Here is a 17215-nt window from a genome sequence, read left to right on the forward strand (position 1 = left end):
GGAGCGATTGCTTCTGGCAGGGAATCAGATAGAAGGGAGAGTCATTATTATTTTCTGCACCACCCTACCAGCTGTGGAGGCAGGGAGCATTTAAATCTCCTCTAAGGTCAACAGGGAACTCAATGGCTTTGATAACAAGTATCCCATCTTTGATCCCACACTCTCCTGGTCTCCGCAGACCTTGTTTTTTGATGAGGGGTTGTGCAAGAAGGTTTTCAGTAAACAAGAGCAGGTGAACACCAACGAATAATTGTATTAAGGAGGTTGAGATGACACGTGGAAGAAAGTTGAGATAGGGGAAGTAAAGGCTATGCCAGGGTCCCTCTGTGTCACATTAATGTCCCCCGACATGTCTGGTGTATACACAGCGGCTGATGTTTTCTCATGAATTATTCAAGATTCAATCCTGTGGAGGCAACTTCAGCAACAGCAGCATCACAAGGGGTGCATGGCTGAATGATAAAACATGGACAAATGGATAACTTTGTGCTTTTCTCCCTCTGGATGGGTCAAACAGAATAAACTAGGAGCTTGGCGCCATATCAAATGTGAAAATCCCACTCATTCTCATCAATAGGAGACACTTTAATCATCATGGTCATAAGCACGTGATCCTGACGTCCAAGGGACCCTTTTCATCCGTATGAGACAGAGCAGGCTGTCAATGTCATGTAAGGCCTTTCACATCACTATGAAACACTCCACCAAGTTTTAACCATAAGAAAGCTGTGGGACAGAGGATTCGATTTTTCGGGTTTGTCCATCAGGCCGACCATCGCGAAGACTGTCCTTTTATATTTCAGGAATCACTGAAACGACACAAACTTTCACTGGGACTCAATGATGCACTGAGTCAAAGGTCACTGTCACTTCACATGTAAGCTAAATTGTACCAATTTCTCATTCACGCTCCTTGAAGAAGTTTCTTTCGGTTTGGCACAAACATCCACTGGAATTGAGGATGTACTTAAGAGATTTTGGTGGTCAAAGACTGGTCACTCTTTAAGATTTGTCAGGGACGCTTTGAGTGGGTTTCTTGATTTGGCTCAAACCCCCACTGGGACGTCAGGATGAACAGAAGATTTTAGGTGGTCAAAGGTCTGCAGGTCAGTGTCACTGCACTTGATGTAAATAAGATTATACTGAATTTAGTGGAGATGCTGCTGCCTCATCCATCCATCAAAGGGTGCCCCCGGTATGAATCGCATAAGGAGTGAGTTATGTGTCACAATCTGATGATCTTAGAGCATCAATATTTAAGTTTTTGAGATGTAAATGTGCTGGTACAGTAGGTCTCTCTCCACGAATGGAAAGCTCTCTATGATTGCAAGAGAAAGACACAGGAGGATGTGCAGCCAGATCTGAGCTTACTCTCAGACTCAAAAACAAGACAGCGATCCACATCAGGCAGACACAAACAACCCCACAAGAAGGCTGAAAAGAGAGCAAAAACTGTCACTCAAGAAGAGAGAGAGAGAGGCCCTTTCATATCACCCAAATTCTCTCTGAAATAGAGGTGAGCACCTCTGGTCTGCTGAAAGATGCGTGAAGTGATCCAGATCAGCTTTATGACAGCTCCAGGTTTCCATAGAAACATGGGCACCCAGAACACACCTGACTCAAACATCCGCAACAGCTTCTGCCACTGAAGGATGATGAAGTCTCACTATCTGACATGCATCATGAAATCCGATGGATGTCACATTGTCATCTTAAATTATCCCCAGTAAAGAGGTTGATGTGGGCAGCATGGCTCAGAGGTAGAGTGGCCGTCTGGCAACCAAAGGGTCGCTGGTTCGATCCTCACTTCTCCCTGTGACCATGTCAAGTACCCTTTAGCAAGATAATGAACCCCTAATTGCTCCTGATGGCTCTGCAACAGACTGGCCACCTGTCCAGGGTGAACCCTGCCTCCCGCCCAATGTCAGCTGGGATAGACTCCAGCCCTCCCATGACCCTTTACGGATAAGCGGTATAGAAAATGGATGGATGGAGACAGTTTGATATTCTGAATGTATACTACATCAGAAAAATATAAACCCAGACAGTAATTTCACCCGCTTCATCATCAGCTGTGACAGACACGTCCCTGCAGCCGTTTGCAATACTGCCCTTTTTATGTGTGCTCATTAATATTTTTTGTGTCCCTAATCTTTTTGGGAGATTACTACCAGGTGCAACTGCTAAAAAGAACAAGCCCAGCACTCTGAAGGACATGTACAGGATGAAGACAGTGTCAAATAATGAGAATTTCATAAGGTAAATGATCATCCACAGCAGGCAATCAGACTCAAAATTACTGAAGAAAAATAGGAGAAACTGGGGATCTATTATGGTGTGAGCCTTCTCTTCTACTGCATTCTCTCCACCACATTTGTCCTCTTATATGTGACAATAGCTCTGTCTCTTTGTGTCAAACTTTTTATCAATTCAGAATGTTCACAATCTGAACTGATTTATTTTCTCACTAACAGCTTCAGGACAACTCAAATCTCTGTGGATCATTAGTCTCCCAATGTACTCTGGGCTCCAACTCAGATTCCTCCTCTAATTCTTCACTGGTCAATAATGAATTGAGTTAGAGTTTGGCTTGAAGTGACTAAACTAGCACTTTACCACTTCGGTACAATCAGATACGATTTCTGGCTTTTGAAAATCCTTAGTTCCATTTATCCTCCTACAGTGCAGGTTTCGGTTGAACCCAGTGACACTTCTGAAACTGTGAGGCTGCTGAAAAAGGTAAAATCAGCAGAAATGCACATTGGAATGCTGAGTATGAGGTGTGCTGTATAGATTATATGTAAACATAAATAGAAAAGAGAACAAGACGTGTGAGGCTGTCGCCAAGCGCCATCCCAGGGAGATCCGCCAAACCTAGTGAGCCCTGCAGCTACATCTGGAACCCCTCCAAACCAAAAACCCCGATGAGAAATTTGAAAGTCATTGAAGCTCCTGATTGGTTATCATACCTGATGAAGCCTCTGGCAAAACAGAGTAGTAACATCCCTCAAAGCAACAAGGAATAACATTTATGTAGGTGAAATACATACAGCTCTATGTCTAGTTTTTGCATGAATAGTCTCAATAACTTCACTTACACAAGTGTTTGTCGAGGCGAGTGGTCCGCCCACTCGTGGTGGATGTACAGTAAATAGGGGGAAGATCCAGATGTAGCTGCAGGGCTGCATGCCCACTAATGGTCTCTACCTCGTCACGGCTGCGCTAAGCAAATATCAACATGCTAAAACTTTTTAAGACAAAACCAAGTTTAGCAGGCTGTTTTTACAAAGTTTGCCATTTAAAAGACCAATATCTAGACAATAATACTAAACAGAGTTGGAGATATCAACTTGATGATAGGCTGAGTTAAAAAAAAAAAGTATAAATAAAAGTTCCCCATCCACGTTTCTATCCTAAAACAATTTGCCACTTTCTCTACTGGGCTTCTGAAATCTCAGCACAGTTTGTACAAACTTATATCAACTTCCTCTGCTGCTGTTTGTGATCACTGACCTGCACGAATGACTATTTGCTCAGACTTGTACACTGTCTGGTGGTGAGACAAGCACTCCCAGAGAGGTGGTCCTCCACTCAGAGAGTGTCTGGTTCCTACAGTTCAATGTCTGAGCTTCATTGTGTGGAAGGATGTTTTCACATTCACCGAGGAAATAGCTCAGAAATAAATGAATATTTTATTTCAAGAGGCGGTTCTACAAGCATAACTTGTGACACTACAAGAAATAGGTTGCCAATCATTGTGCATTATTCAGCATTAAAAGTGCAATGGGGGAATTCCAGCTCATTAGCATGGACAACACATGTTGTGTCCAGCAGGAAACATTATGAAATGAAAAATAGTTATATATTCTGGTATTTCTAAATAGGTAAAAAGAAGTATTGCCTTTTTTGAAGGATTTTATTTGTATTATTGTGTTGATACATGAGCAGAGGGGATCATGAAATGACTGGTCAGTTATTTTTGTGCATCATCTGTGTGATGGTGTCAGGCCACAATCGTGGAACCACTGACTTCTTCACCAAAGTACCGAATGCAGTAAAATGTTCCACTTCATCAATTCACAGCCTCTACACCCACTGAAACGCATTTGATTAGTCACCCCACACAGCATCAGGGACATAAATAATTCATCTGTGCAAATGACAAATGAGGCAATCAATTCTGGGACAGCATTCAAAGAGAAACTATTCAAATCCCCTCTAAATTAATTTCCCACCTTTTAGTGGATGTGGACTTGAAATTTTAATGCTGAATTCATCAGATGATGATTTTACACGGACAAACTAAATCATTCGGTGTTGTAAAATGTTCTCAAAATATATTTATAATATACAATAGTGTAAAGGACTGGACAGGAGTCTTTGAGAGTCCTTTATTCATCCAGTGAATAAAACAATAACACGACTACTAGCAGCTATAAATAGTTAACTGGACATCAGAGGCGAGCCTTAAGTTTCCTCCACTAACAAGCACAGAGAGACAGCTGGATCCTAAAAAGAGGAGGAAAAAGAAGACTGGACTGATTTCATACTCCATCTAACAGAAGCACGACTCCCTGAATGAGTGATGTTCCTCTGCATGGAATGAGACCCCTCTTGAGCCTGACCTCTTGTGCTTGACCTCAGAGACACAGAACAAAAACTGATGCATAATCTGGCTGTGGTTATAATGTCCATCCGTTGTGGTCTGAGCGATGAAAGGAAGAGAGGTGATCAAGTACAGTGACATTAGCTCGCATTTTACGAAACTCAATTACACAGGGAATCTTTGTTTGTTGAATTCAAATCTCTGTGTTTTACAATGAACCAACATTATGAATATCACGAAGACCTACAACCAGTTTTCGGTCACATGCTAATTCATGCTCTATTCACGAGCCGCAGAGGCTATGTGGATACTGAATATGAATCAAAATCCGTTCAGTAGGGATGCCACGATTTATTGGCTCATCATTGAAATCCGACAATATGCACATGGTTGACTGGTATCGGTCTGTTGCTAACGTGGTGGCATCCTCATTCATATTGCGCTGTCCTGCACTGCCTACCTGCTGCTGCAGCTTTCTATTTGACTTTGGCAACATGCCGTGTTCAAGGTGAAATGAAAGCGAAAGAGAATGTTGCCTGTGCTGGACAGTTACATTGTCGCGTCGACTCGCTGTGACATTTCAGGCTCAAATGTACTGAATATCAGTATCAGTTCATTTTTACTCTTCATCCATTTTCTTTCCCAACCAGTAAAAATGGGCTTCCAGATTATTGACCCAGAACACGATCTACACCATCTCACAGAGCTTAATGTCTGTCCGTCTATTTAAAATTCACGGCCTCTACAAATTTCATCAAAATATCCTTCAGTTTTTCAGGGATATCAGCCATTATATCAAAATGGAGAGGGGGGGGGGCTGTTGTTGGTTGAGTACCAAATCAGACAAGACTTGCACAGGGATGATACACTTGTGTCCTCTAATTCGTATCTATAGCAGCCCACACAATGGACAAATTTTTGCAACCAATCTGAGACTGAGTTTTTCTGCAAATATTGCCATAGCAACAGTTTTATGTCAGTATCCCCTGGTGATCTGGTTTTGTCCTCTGACAGTTGAGACCACCGAACTCAAGCTGTCTGGGCCTTCTAGTTTAAGTGCTTTCAAAGAAAAGAACTAGAAAACATGTAAATGTTGTGGGTGTACAATCTGAGACAAACAATGCCAACAGGCAGCCAAATCTGTCATGCTGACTGCGCCTGAGCGCTTCACTTAACATCCAACTACAGGCAAACTTCTTTTTTTCGTACTTCAACTTCACTGGGAGAGAATCAGCATTCCATCAGCCACTGTGATTCCCGCTCATCCATCACCTGCTGATGCTGTATTCCTGACTCACAGAAAAACTGTTTTACCTCAGCCTGCATACCACTGAGGTGAAAGCAATAGCCTTCTGCTGAATTACCTTCCCTTTAATCAGTGACTCTTCATCAGAGAACAGACCTCCAGAATAGAGGGGGGACACGATATCCATCATGCTAGTCCGTCTAACTGATGACATAAATACATCACTGATTTACGACTTATAACATTCATCAAATGTAGTGGGAATATGAATGAAAGGACAAATGGTAGGAACACTTTAAGAACGAATGATTATTGCGGCAGTACTTGCAGTTAAACTTGTGACCGGGAGGTAATCAGTTCCCCAGACCAGGAAGAGAAATGCCCCTCCCTCATTAGCAGGTACCCTTGAGCTGAGCCCTTAACCTCTGCTGCTCCAGTGGAACAGCTCAGCAGCAGCAGGTCAAACTCTGGTTGCACTGGGAGACATACAGATGTGTTCGGGGAGGTCTTGTTAGTAGTGTTGGGTACCATGATTAAGGGTACTGACCAGCTTTCAATGTGTAATCAATCAAACCAAATATTGATCCCTGACAGCACATCGCTGATCCTCCCCTGCAATGTGTATGAATCCATCATGGCGATGGGAAAGGGTCCCAAGTGTGATAACATTTTTTGAAACCTGATGAAGACAAGGTTCTCTGCAACATTTGACAGTGACAATGCAAAACAGGCCATGGCAACACAGCCAACCAGTGGAAAAACCAAGCAAATGCAGAGATCTGTCTAAAAGGTGAAGACTACAACATATTTGATAGCCTGAAAGGTAAGACCCCGCTAGCTACAGTTAACTTAAGCAACTCTGGCAGCAGGAACAGAATAACGCTCTTTAGTTGAAACCTTAAGACAGCCTTTGACAATCACATTGATATTTTCAGGTAACTGAAAAGTGAGTTACATAAAGTGGAAAAAAAAAACCTATGTTGTTAGCTTAGCATTTTTACTTGTACGAGCCAACACTGAGCTGCTGCAGCAACACTCGCGCTATTTTTGAGATTTAATATAAATATATAACGTACTTTTTAAAAAAGGTATGTTTGATTCTTTAGGATGGGACCTACAGTACCCTTGGGGGAAACAATACGGTATGCAAACTGCATGGCATCACTGAATAAGCGAGCTGTGGTTCCGGGCATTGGCGCTATGGGTGCGCCGTGCGTTCAGCTTCATTTTGGTATTTAAAGGGCACGTAATCAGAGCTTGAGAGGGTGGAGGCAGTACCTGAGCGTCCATTAGCAGATGCCTCATCAGAGTCATGGACTTCCTCAAGGTGTCCCTCTCACCAGGCATGAAGGCTTCGTCCTCATGAGCCAGGTTACAAGGTCTGGTCACCATAAACTGAGCGATCTGGTCGTTCAGGTTGTTGAGAGACTGGACTGCTGCAAAAGAGTCAAAATAGAGAAGGAAACACTTGAACAAACAGAAGCACAATAATTCTCTTCTGTCAGTGTAAACTAAAGACTGGTCCTTGTTAAGCTTTTCTTTCTTCTTTCACTAATGAGAATTTAAGGGATCAGACTTGAATGATCCGAGACACTTCATTCAGAGAACTAACGTATTTCGCCTTAACGGCCACAGCTGCTTCCACTGCTTTCCTCATCAAATTAATCCCTCTTTTGGGTGAGAGGGGCATCATTAGGCTAAATCCATTACCAAAGCAGAGGAAGCACATTCACTCTATTATATAATCCATTTTTCAGTGGTAATATGTTTTGTTTTCATTAGTGGCTATTTCAACACATTATGCACTTTGGATCATTTCTGTCTCTTAAGATTTGCTCAGAAATTGCTTCATTATGGTATTTGGTCAAAGCCGGTGGGGAGTCGTATAGAAATGTCTAAAATGTCTCAAGACTGTCAGATTACACACCAGATCGTTTTAATGCAGCTGCCCACCGGAGCTGCAAACATATGTCAGGTGCGAGTGTATGTACTAATTTTACAAATGAGCCTCATATTCATGTTCAAATATTATTTTATGTTAAGTATATTAAAATCAGCTGCGGGGCGGCATGGCTCAAAGGTAGAGAGTCCGTCTGGCAACCAAAGGGTCGCTGGTTCGATCCTCACTTCCCCATGGTGACCATGTCCAAGTATCCTTGAGCAAGATACGGAACCCCTAATTGCTCCTGATGGCCCTGCGACGGACTGGCGACCCGTCCAGGGTGAACCCCGCCTCTCACCTGAAGTCAGTTGGGATAGGCTCCAGCCTCCCCCCATGACCCTTATCAGATAAGCGGTATGGATGGATGGATGGATGTTAATCAGCTGTAGCCTGCCAGTGACCTCTCAGGTTTGACAAATAGTTTATGCTTGTGCAGCCAAAAAGCTCAGACCAAATCAATTAAATTCTACACTGAACAAAAATCATAATGGACCACATTTTCAGTTCCTATAATAACTACCTCAAACATTTATTCTGTGTGCCCAAAGACTGTTTTCTGCTCACAAATTCTGTATATCACTGTTAGTGAGAGCCAAGATAATCCAGCCATGATGACCCAGAATATAAAAAAGCTAATTCAGCTCTGATCACAACACAGATGTTCATCGCGATGGTCAATAAAGGGCCCCAAATCCTACAGATTCATCAGTTAACAATTTGACACAGGGAGGGGCTAACTGACATGGTGCAAGCAGATTGCTATAAATGTAAATAGTCATTTTTAACAGCTGCTCACACAGTGAGACTGTCAAAATTCACTCTGGTTGTCCTGCCAACAACACTGTCTCAGGAGTGGATGAGGAGCAACGGCTGCACCAGTGCTCACTGCCAAGAGACGGATGAAAACAAATGACTCCCAGTCACTTTGACGCTCTCAATGATCCCTGTGTGAACGTATAGCTTGAAGTCAGTTCCAACAATCTGGCCCAGTAGCCAATCAACAGCATGTCCTCAGAGGACGTGTCACAGCACCAGTTCAACATCACTCTGCAGAATCTGCGTGACCAAACAGCTGATCGATTTTGTGATTCGAACCAGGGAATCTCTGCACCAACAGTTCCACTTTAGAGAAGCTGGATTATGTGTTTGTCCGCACTGGAATCAGAATCATGAATCCAGCAAGTAGCATCAGTTGGACACACATAATCTAACCCAATGAAGCGTTTCAAGTGCTGTCATCTATGAGGACATGAATGCAGTTGGACACCTGGATGAGCTTCTGCATCTCATCAATGGGCCCTGTGCTCACATCAAGACCCTGTTCAGCGTGACAGTGGCCCACCTCAACCGCTAGCTTGAGCACACATTTTCTGGAAGCTGAAAACCTCCCTGTTCTCCAGACACGTGCCTATAGAGCATCTGTAGAAAGTTCTGGACCATCGGGTACATCAGCATGTCAATATCCAGACAAACTGTCTCTGATTGACAACTGCTGGTATTCCAGTGGATGTTTTTAAATTAAAATATTTTTGCTGCAAATTGTTTTGTTTTTTGTTTTGTTTTTTTATGTGCCACATTTTTTTTAATCCACAACTATTTCATCTTATTTAAAGTGTTTATATTTTGTTGTCTGTATATGGATGAATGGATAGATTATAACAGCAAGCTCTGTTTTGTAGCAGTTCATAACAAAACAGCGGACTGAAAGCATATATAATGAATTAGGGTAGAATATTTCTTTGAGCATTAACATCATTTAGCTTCAGTCAATTGGCAGAATGTGTACAATGTGATACTGTCATACTGTGGAAAAGGATTAATTTTCCATTTTTAGAAGAGGAGGAAACAAAAACAAATAAAGCCAGAGAAAACATTATTAATTTGAATCATTGAAAGCAGTAAAATTGAAAAAAACTTAACATATCATAACAATTATTGTCAAATCTTGAACAGTTTAACAGCCTTATCATATCAGTCCGTGGAGACAGCAAATGTTCAAGAGGTCACGACACTTTCCCCAAGTCAAGCAAGCAATTTACATACAAACACACACTCATCAATGAGAGGGCTCAGAGGTCAATCTGAGCAAGCCATAGCACTGTGGCACTCACTGACATCAGCCAAGATTAGCTTTTCACCAGAATGATCAAAGATTTATAGGCACACCGTCCGGCTTTTTCTCGAACAGCAGGAAATAAGAGGCAGGTTTACGATCATACAGCAGCCCTGCAGGCAGTGCAGCATACATCAAAACAGCACAGGGTGGGGTGTGTGTGTATGTGTGTGTTTGGGGCGGGGGGGGGGGGGTAAAATGTTTATGACACGAGGTCTGGATTCTAATTTCACATTCAACATTTACAAGGTGTACCTCTCTGCCCCGATGATTGCCAAAGACAGAGCGAAATGAAACGCTGCTTTTGAAAATGACATGCTGTCAAACGGAGAGGACAGACACACCCTCTCCTCTTTGCTTTCAATTTTTATTCAGTGTGTTCTCTCACACTCTGTGAGAGGTGGTGGGGAAGACGGGTGGCTTTCTATAAATGTAACGTGTCACAAGCCGTAGTTCAAGAATAAAGCATCCGATGACAGATGGAGCAGAAAACACTGATTTTTGACTTTATTGAAGCATTTGTAATAACTAATTGCTTCTCGCACATGGAAACTCTTCTCCAGGCTGCTGACATCCCTGGTAAGTGTTTGACAGCAGTTGAGGTCTGGAGGAGTATATTTCCTTCAGGTCTCTATCTCCACCTGCATATTTGATATTCTTTGGGTTTTTTTGGAGGCAATCATCTCCAGCATGAAGATGATCACACACCCCCATCATCTGGTGGGACTGTGTGAGTGAGGAAATGTCAAAGCTTGTTTTCAGGAATCAGACACAGTAGCGAATGCTCAACATTAATAACAGCCTCCTGACTTAAATTTAATTATATAGGCCACATCAGAGAGAAGGAGGAATCTTGATTAGAACAAATAATGAATTATTGAGACGTTTCCATAGATGAGTATGCAATGATGTGCACGGATTTTAGTACTGCAGAAACTGTGGAAATCCAGTGATGCTGCAGATACAGGTCACTCTTTTCTGTGAATTCCCCAGGAAAAAAAAGAGACTTTCGTCTACTTCGTCACCTTTAAAACACAACTCAGTCCTCCTCAGTCTTTGGTCAGCTGATCCTTCAGCTCCTCCTTTTTTTAACTGTCTGGACCTATGTTGGTTCCCTCTGATTCAAGCATCTCAGGGATAGCCCATTCTAGACTTGAATTCCACTTTCTTTTACTTTCCCATCATCTTTCCACAAAAGTACCCCATGGCTCTGTCCTGGTGGCTCCTCTCTTTGTACTGTGCACATAAACACATACTGTATATCCTTGGGTCTGATTCACATTCAAGACAGTATACCTGTTACTCTCACCCCACAGTGTTGGTACAGATCTCGATTCATGACTCAGACATACGAACACAGATGAAGTAGAGCCACTTTCAGCTGTCACGATCAAACTGTCAGTCAATCCATTCCATCGATCAGTCAATAATCATAAACATGGTCTCCTCTTCTCGCTTGTCTCCCAGTCAGGCTGCATTGCACTATACATGACTCAGAATGCCACAAAACTCTCGGTACAGGCCATCGCTATCTGTTGCCATGACAACTACCATGTCCTTTTAGTGAGGTGCTGCATCGAGTCTTTGATCATTCTAAAAGAGTAAGTCAGCCCACAGCTCGCTAGCCTCCACTTGTCATCTATGTCCCCCAAAATCCAATATACTCTTACCTGAAGTGGGACCTCTGAGTCCACACCATCTACTACAACTCAGTCATACTAGAACTACGTTCCTTTTGTCTGCTCATTCTATTAGAACTGTCTTACTGTCTAGATGTAGTACTACTCCGCTGAAGCCTGAGCGTTGTTCCTCACTTGTAAGTTGCCTCGGTTAAAAGTCTCAGCAAAGTGAGCAAATGTAAATGACTTGAAAAAAAAAAGAGTTTTTCATTTGTTCCATGGAAGAGGTTAAGGTTTAATGTACTATTCAGTCCGTTTTTAAATGTGCACATAGATAATAGCTCCATTAAATTAATTTAATGGTTTTCACATCTGGATTTCTGATGTAAAATGTATGTTATTCGGTTGAAATAATGCATATTTTGTACTCCCACACACAGGTGGCCAAGTGCTGCTGGTGACTGTGAAATGTGGACAGCTCATTACAATCTTTGTAGACACCCACAGGAGCAAAACAACATCAACAATGATCTCTAATGAGGCATGTTGCTGTTCTGTCAGCCTGTATAACCCCTGTGAAAGAAGAATATAATGCACCTCAGGAAAAAATAGAAAACATGCAATCCCTCCTCCAGGAAAAATATCCGTAATATCCTAAATTCTCTATATGATAATTTGTGAAAAAACAAATATATCAGCCGTGATTCAGAGGGTTCTTCAGTGCAAGGAAGTGGAGAAAAAAAAATACAAAACGTCTCATCTGATTTTGTTGGCTTTGAGGCCTTCTTCATTCAGAAAGTCACAGGATAGCCAGTCAGCCTCTTTCAAGGTATCTCCAGGAAGCTCCAAGAACCTTAACTCCAGCCAAAAGGACCAGAGTGGGATGAAAGGACAGGGGAGTCCGGGAGATCACCTCAAGCCTCAGAGCCTGGCTACATTTCGGGAACACCAATTCCACATAAACACAGTCTTGTTGGGACACAAAAGCCTGCACTGGACCGAGGGTATGAAACCATCTTGCACTTTCAGAATGGAATCTAGTGAATGTTCACTTAGAAACTTAGAACACTACAGAGCAAACTCCATGAATTTGGACAGATCAATTGTAATTTATCAGTGTTTGCTGCACACAGAAAAAAAGAGAATCGTTTTCTGTGTCTGACAACATCAACGCAAGCCCGTAATGTTGTCGCTCGCCTCATTGTTTAGCGTCCTTATTTACAGCAGGGTTCAATTCAGCATGCTGCTTTCTGTGTGTAGAAATTCCCCTGAGAAATTAGATATGTTCCCCTAAAAGAGAATTCCTCCGGATATCAGGAAAAAGTATCATAGTATCACTTCAGAATTTTCACAGCATTTGTTTCCAGAGTGTTAACTAGAAGACCTCAATCAAGGTCCATGTAATGTTTGCTGACAAACTAATACTTAAAATGTTGTATTAAAAAATGCTTAATAAATGTTTGTTTAGTTTAATAAAAATGTACTTATGGTGACCCGCTGCTTGATCAGCATGTCAGTTAGTATATTCATAAATGAGAGCAGAGGCAATTTGCTCAGGTCAGCTGAGCCCATATGGGACGCAGATGAGGGGCAGAACTCCAGCACGTTGCTCAAATTCATGAACGGTGAAACTGTGTTGAAGCTATTATTCAAAGAGAAGTTAAACTGACAGGAATATCAGTCAAGTGATAATAAACACATCAGAAGCGGTCGAATCAGCTGATCCGATCAGTCAAGAGGCTTTAATGCTGTCGCTTGGAGGGTCACGAAGCAAAGTGTGTGAGTCTTTTTGTTCAGAAAGTTGTGAGAGAAGACAGATGTGCCTACGTTAGACCCCCCTTAGAAATGTGTGTGTGAAGTAGAAACTGAATATGTGAGGACAAGTTAAACAAAATTCTGCTTGTGGCTTTACCCTGCTGTAAGTTCTGAGGATTTCTTGAATTTAATGCATTATCCTACAATATTAACAACAGCAAATAATAGTTTCCATATTCATCACATGATTCAGATCTACGCTTTCATGGTCCAAGCTCCACCCATCCTCTGACCTCTGAAAATCAACCAGGTACTTTCTGCTTAATCCAGCTGCCAGACAAATAAATAGGAAAAAGTAAATATACCATGCACATAATGTTCCCTGTATGCACGTTACAGCATGTTCTACATATCTTTTAAGTTTACTGAGGTCATTTTGGGGGTAAATACACTTTTTCCCGGGGACTGACCTTCGCCACAGACCCGAAATTCAGCATTTCACCAATTGGGGATACAGTGTTTGTCCTCAGTTGCACATGCCATCCCAATTAAGTGTCTCCAGTCTGGCTTGTATCCCCAACAGTGGCTTAAGCCAAATCCACACAACACAACACAAACACACACACACACACACACACACACACACACACACACACACACACACACACACACACACACACACACACACGCTTATACATAAATGTAAAATATTTTACATTGCACTCAATTATATCCTTCCCCTCTGGCTAGTGTCAATTCATTTCTGATGCATAGCAGATGGGGGCGTTTGTGTGCGTGGAGCTTTGTCTGCAAAGCTTGGAATATGTGGACATGGAGTGTGTCGTTGTGAAATGGATTTAAGACATTGACCTCTGAGGAAAACAAACTGAACGAGCCCTCCAGCTCTCTGTGCTGTTACGTTTCCCCCACAAATTCAGAGAAATGACAAAATCTGACCAAAACAATCAGGCAGACAGCCAGGCGTCTTCTCCTATCTTCTCATTCCACGGTGAGTGAGAACATCCCTCAAGAAGGCATTGCATTCTCGTTTCTTCAGTTCCCATGACGCAACAGGCATGCTTTGGCTTGTCTCGATGCTAAACTGTATCTGATCCGATCAGATCAGCTTCCAGACACACTTACTTCATTCAGCTGCTCCCACAGCGTATTATCACAAACATATATTGTACTTAACCCGTACTCGGATTTTCCGCATGTCGGCAATCTCTGTCCAACTAGTGTTCAATAAACAATTATGTGTGAAGTATTGATTCACTCAATTGAAGCTTTTGTTTGCTTTTGTGTTGCTAACAGGAAACGTGCAAGTCTGTTCAGTTGGCTGAGTCGAACTGCTAGGTCAGCTTTAGAACTGCCTGCATTAATACATTAATACAAGTAATAAACTGGAATATAATACAGCGCTGCCACATAATTCATCCCCACAACTTCTTTATTTCCTTTTTTGTTATTCAGTTCATTCAACAAGTGAATGCTGTAAAAGCTAAAGCTGTAATGGCCCAGAGGGCAGCCTCAGGGAAAATATTTCCACAATGAGGGCCGTAGGGCAGGAAAAGTTTTTAGTTGTCACTGAAGATTTTCTACAGTCCAACTTCACCAAGAAACATTAAATCAGAATTTTAATTAGGACAAAAATTCAAACCTTCCTCCTGGGAATTTTCATAATTATTTTCAGATTCATCCAAAACTGTGTTATTTGGCCAAATCACAGATCCAACTAACCCTGCTGTTACAACACTGTCGGCATATATTCTCACAGTAATTTGTTTTGTGTGTTTTAGAGCACGAATGAACTCCAGGATCAACACGAAATTTGAATCTAAACAACTAAGGGGAACACAGCTGCTCACTGAACCCCAGGATGTTTTCAAACCATCGCTGAACACAAGCAGAAGGTTGCTGGCCATGAAGAAAAACAGGAAAAGTATAAGTACATGAAATGAATACAGGCTCATTACAGTATATGGACATGCCGCTGTAACAGGTCCTAAATCTTTATGCCTGATTTTGACTGGATTTGCTCACAATCCTCCACAGGGGTATCGGCCTTGTCAACAGCTAATGTTTGGCAGTTACTCTGGTATTGGATGAGAACACATTTCTTTTCTTTAAGGAGTTTGCTTTGTGCAAAGGGGAATAGTAAAGTTACAAAAAACTGCAAACTGTGTTAACATGACTAGAACATCAGAAAGTTCTAGCAGTCTCCAGCTACCATTTTAATAAGCTGCATTATGACTGCGAGTTTTGCAAAATGCAGAATTAAAAAGAGCAATCATCAGAATATTCTGGCTTTTGATCACTCGTAGGTTGATGCAACTCAGATGTTTACTCAAACCCAATGAAGACTGGACTTTACAAAAGCTTCCCGAAATCCACAGAAGATATTACACAACCGTTGTGTTGGGCTGGTGAGTCAGGATGCAAGAGGCCCCTCAGGAGAATCAGACCCTGTGTACATTTTTAGGCCTGCAGCTCGGTGTTAGTCTTAAATCTGTAAGTATCCCTCAGCACAAGTGCATCTATGACTGTGAAGCCCAGGAGATGGTCCACTGCATCTGCTTTCCTTCTGATTAAAAACGCACGCTACCACACAGTAGAAAAGCCTGCATGTGAAAACTAAATGTGTGTATCAGGTAACTTCATAGCAGAAAGGATTAAAAGATTCCTCACATAACTGATCAGCCCTCATTAGTCTTTGAAGCACTGTGTGACAAATGTAACCACAGATGACCTTTCTGTGAATAACGGCTTAAAAAGACAAAAAGCACATGAGCACATGACTCGAAACTTTTTGGCATATTAAAATAAACATCTCGTAAACTCTTGGATTATGATTTCATGTTTTATTTTGGTTTCAGAAAAATATTAAAACTAGCTAGTTCAGAAAAGGTTTTATGAGCTTTCCAAACAGCATCTCTGCACAATCTGTCACGTAATGTGTGATGGATGTTACCGTTCCCTCTCTCCAGCTCCATTATAAATTGTTTTGTTACATAGCATATAAGTCTATCAGCAAGGTAATAATTATGTGTATCATTTAAGTGCAGTACACTGGATTTAAATGTAATTTAAATGTAATTTAAATGTAATTTAAATGTAATTTTCTGTTTTTAAGAACATCTGTCAATAAAATGGAGTCCAGTTCAAAACCACTGCACACCACAACCATATCAGCTGACTATTATCTTTGTAAAAACAGAGCTGATGCCAGAACTACCGCATTGGCTCACATTACACCAGCAGAAATGTACGAAACGAACAAAGTGTCCGGTGAGTGTATCGTCAGCTTTGGTAGAAGAGAGGAGAGGAGCATCTCGCTCTGCATTTGATCACAAGCCTCCAGGGTGGAAACAAAAACTGCAGGGAGGATTTCTGTTTGCCCACAGCAACATTGCCACCACCTGGTAGCTTTGATACATGCCGCAACCACTCCAACTCAAATACTGTCACCACTTAGCATTTCCCAGGAAGTGACACGGTGAAAGAACATTATACATTACATTATAGAAATGACGTGTTACTGGGTTACATTAACAAAAAAAACATAAGTTCTATTGTTCTGTAATAGGCGACTATTGTTACGTCAAATGTAATTTACTGATCAAAGTTCAACAGAAAATCTTCTGTCCTTGTTTTTAACCTTTAAGTTGCACATTTAACAGTAAAAACAATGTAATTATTTCCAAATAATAACCAGGAAAGACTGCCTCTAATCTAAAAGCATTACCGATGTTTAATTTAAAATGGTCCAGAGAACGCCGGGGTAACGTCCCCTCCACTGGGCTGGTTTAACTTTGATCAGTGTGCCACCTAGTGAGAAGTATCGGGGATCAGTGGCAGGGTTCTCTTTCTTCCTCCGAGACAAAAACAAATCTCTGGGCTGAACATTAAAGCCTCGTGGCCCTTTGTTAATCTT

The 17215-nt window shown here is 41.7% G+C and overlaps 1 protein-coding gene across 2 annotated transcripts in view; it reads right to left on the reverse strand.

The window, feature by feature from the left end:
* Window positions 1-17215, reverse strand: part of kaznb (kazrin, periplakin interacting protein b) — a 102643-nt gene that overhangs the window by 72593 nt on the left and 12835 nt on the right. The window contains exon 3 of one of the 2 annotated variants that reach the window (XM_086199649.1): window positions 7131-7285. In XM_086199649.1, the coding sequence (XP_086055775.1) occupies window positions 7131-7285 (155 nt within the window). Of the gene's footprint in view, window positions 1-7130; window positions 7289-17215 lie in introns of both variants that reach the window. The other variant, XM_086199648.1, reaches the window with a different exon arrangement.

The sequence above is a fragment of the Aulostomus chinensis genome, chromosome 3, assembly GCF_037954235.1.
Source record: "Aulostomus chinensis isolate RoL2024-O1b breed Wild chromosome 3, RoL_Achi_v1.0, whole genome shotgun sequence".
NCBI classification, from domain to species: domain Eukaryota; kingdom Metazoa; phylum Chordata; class Actinopteri; order Syngnathiformes; family Aulostomidae; genus Aulostomus; species Aulostomus chinensis.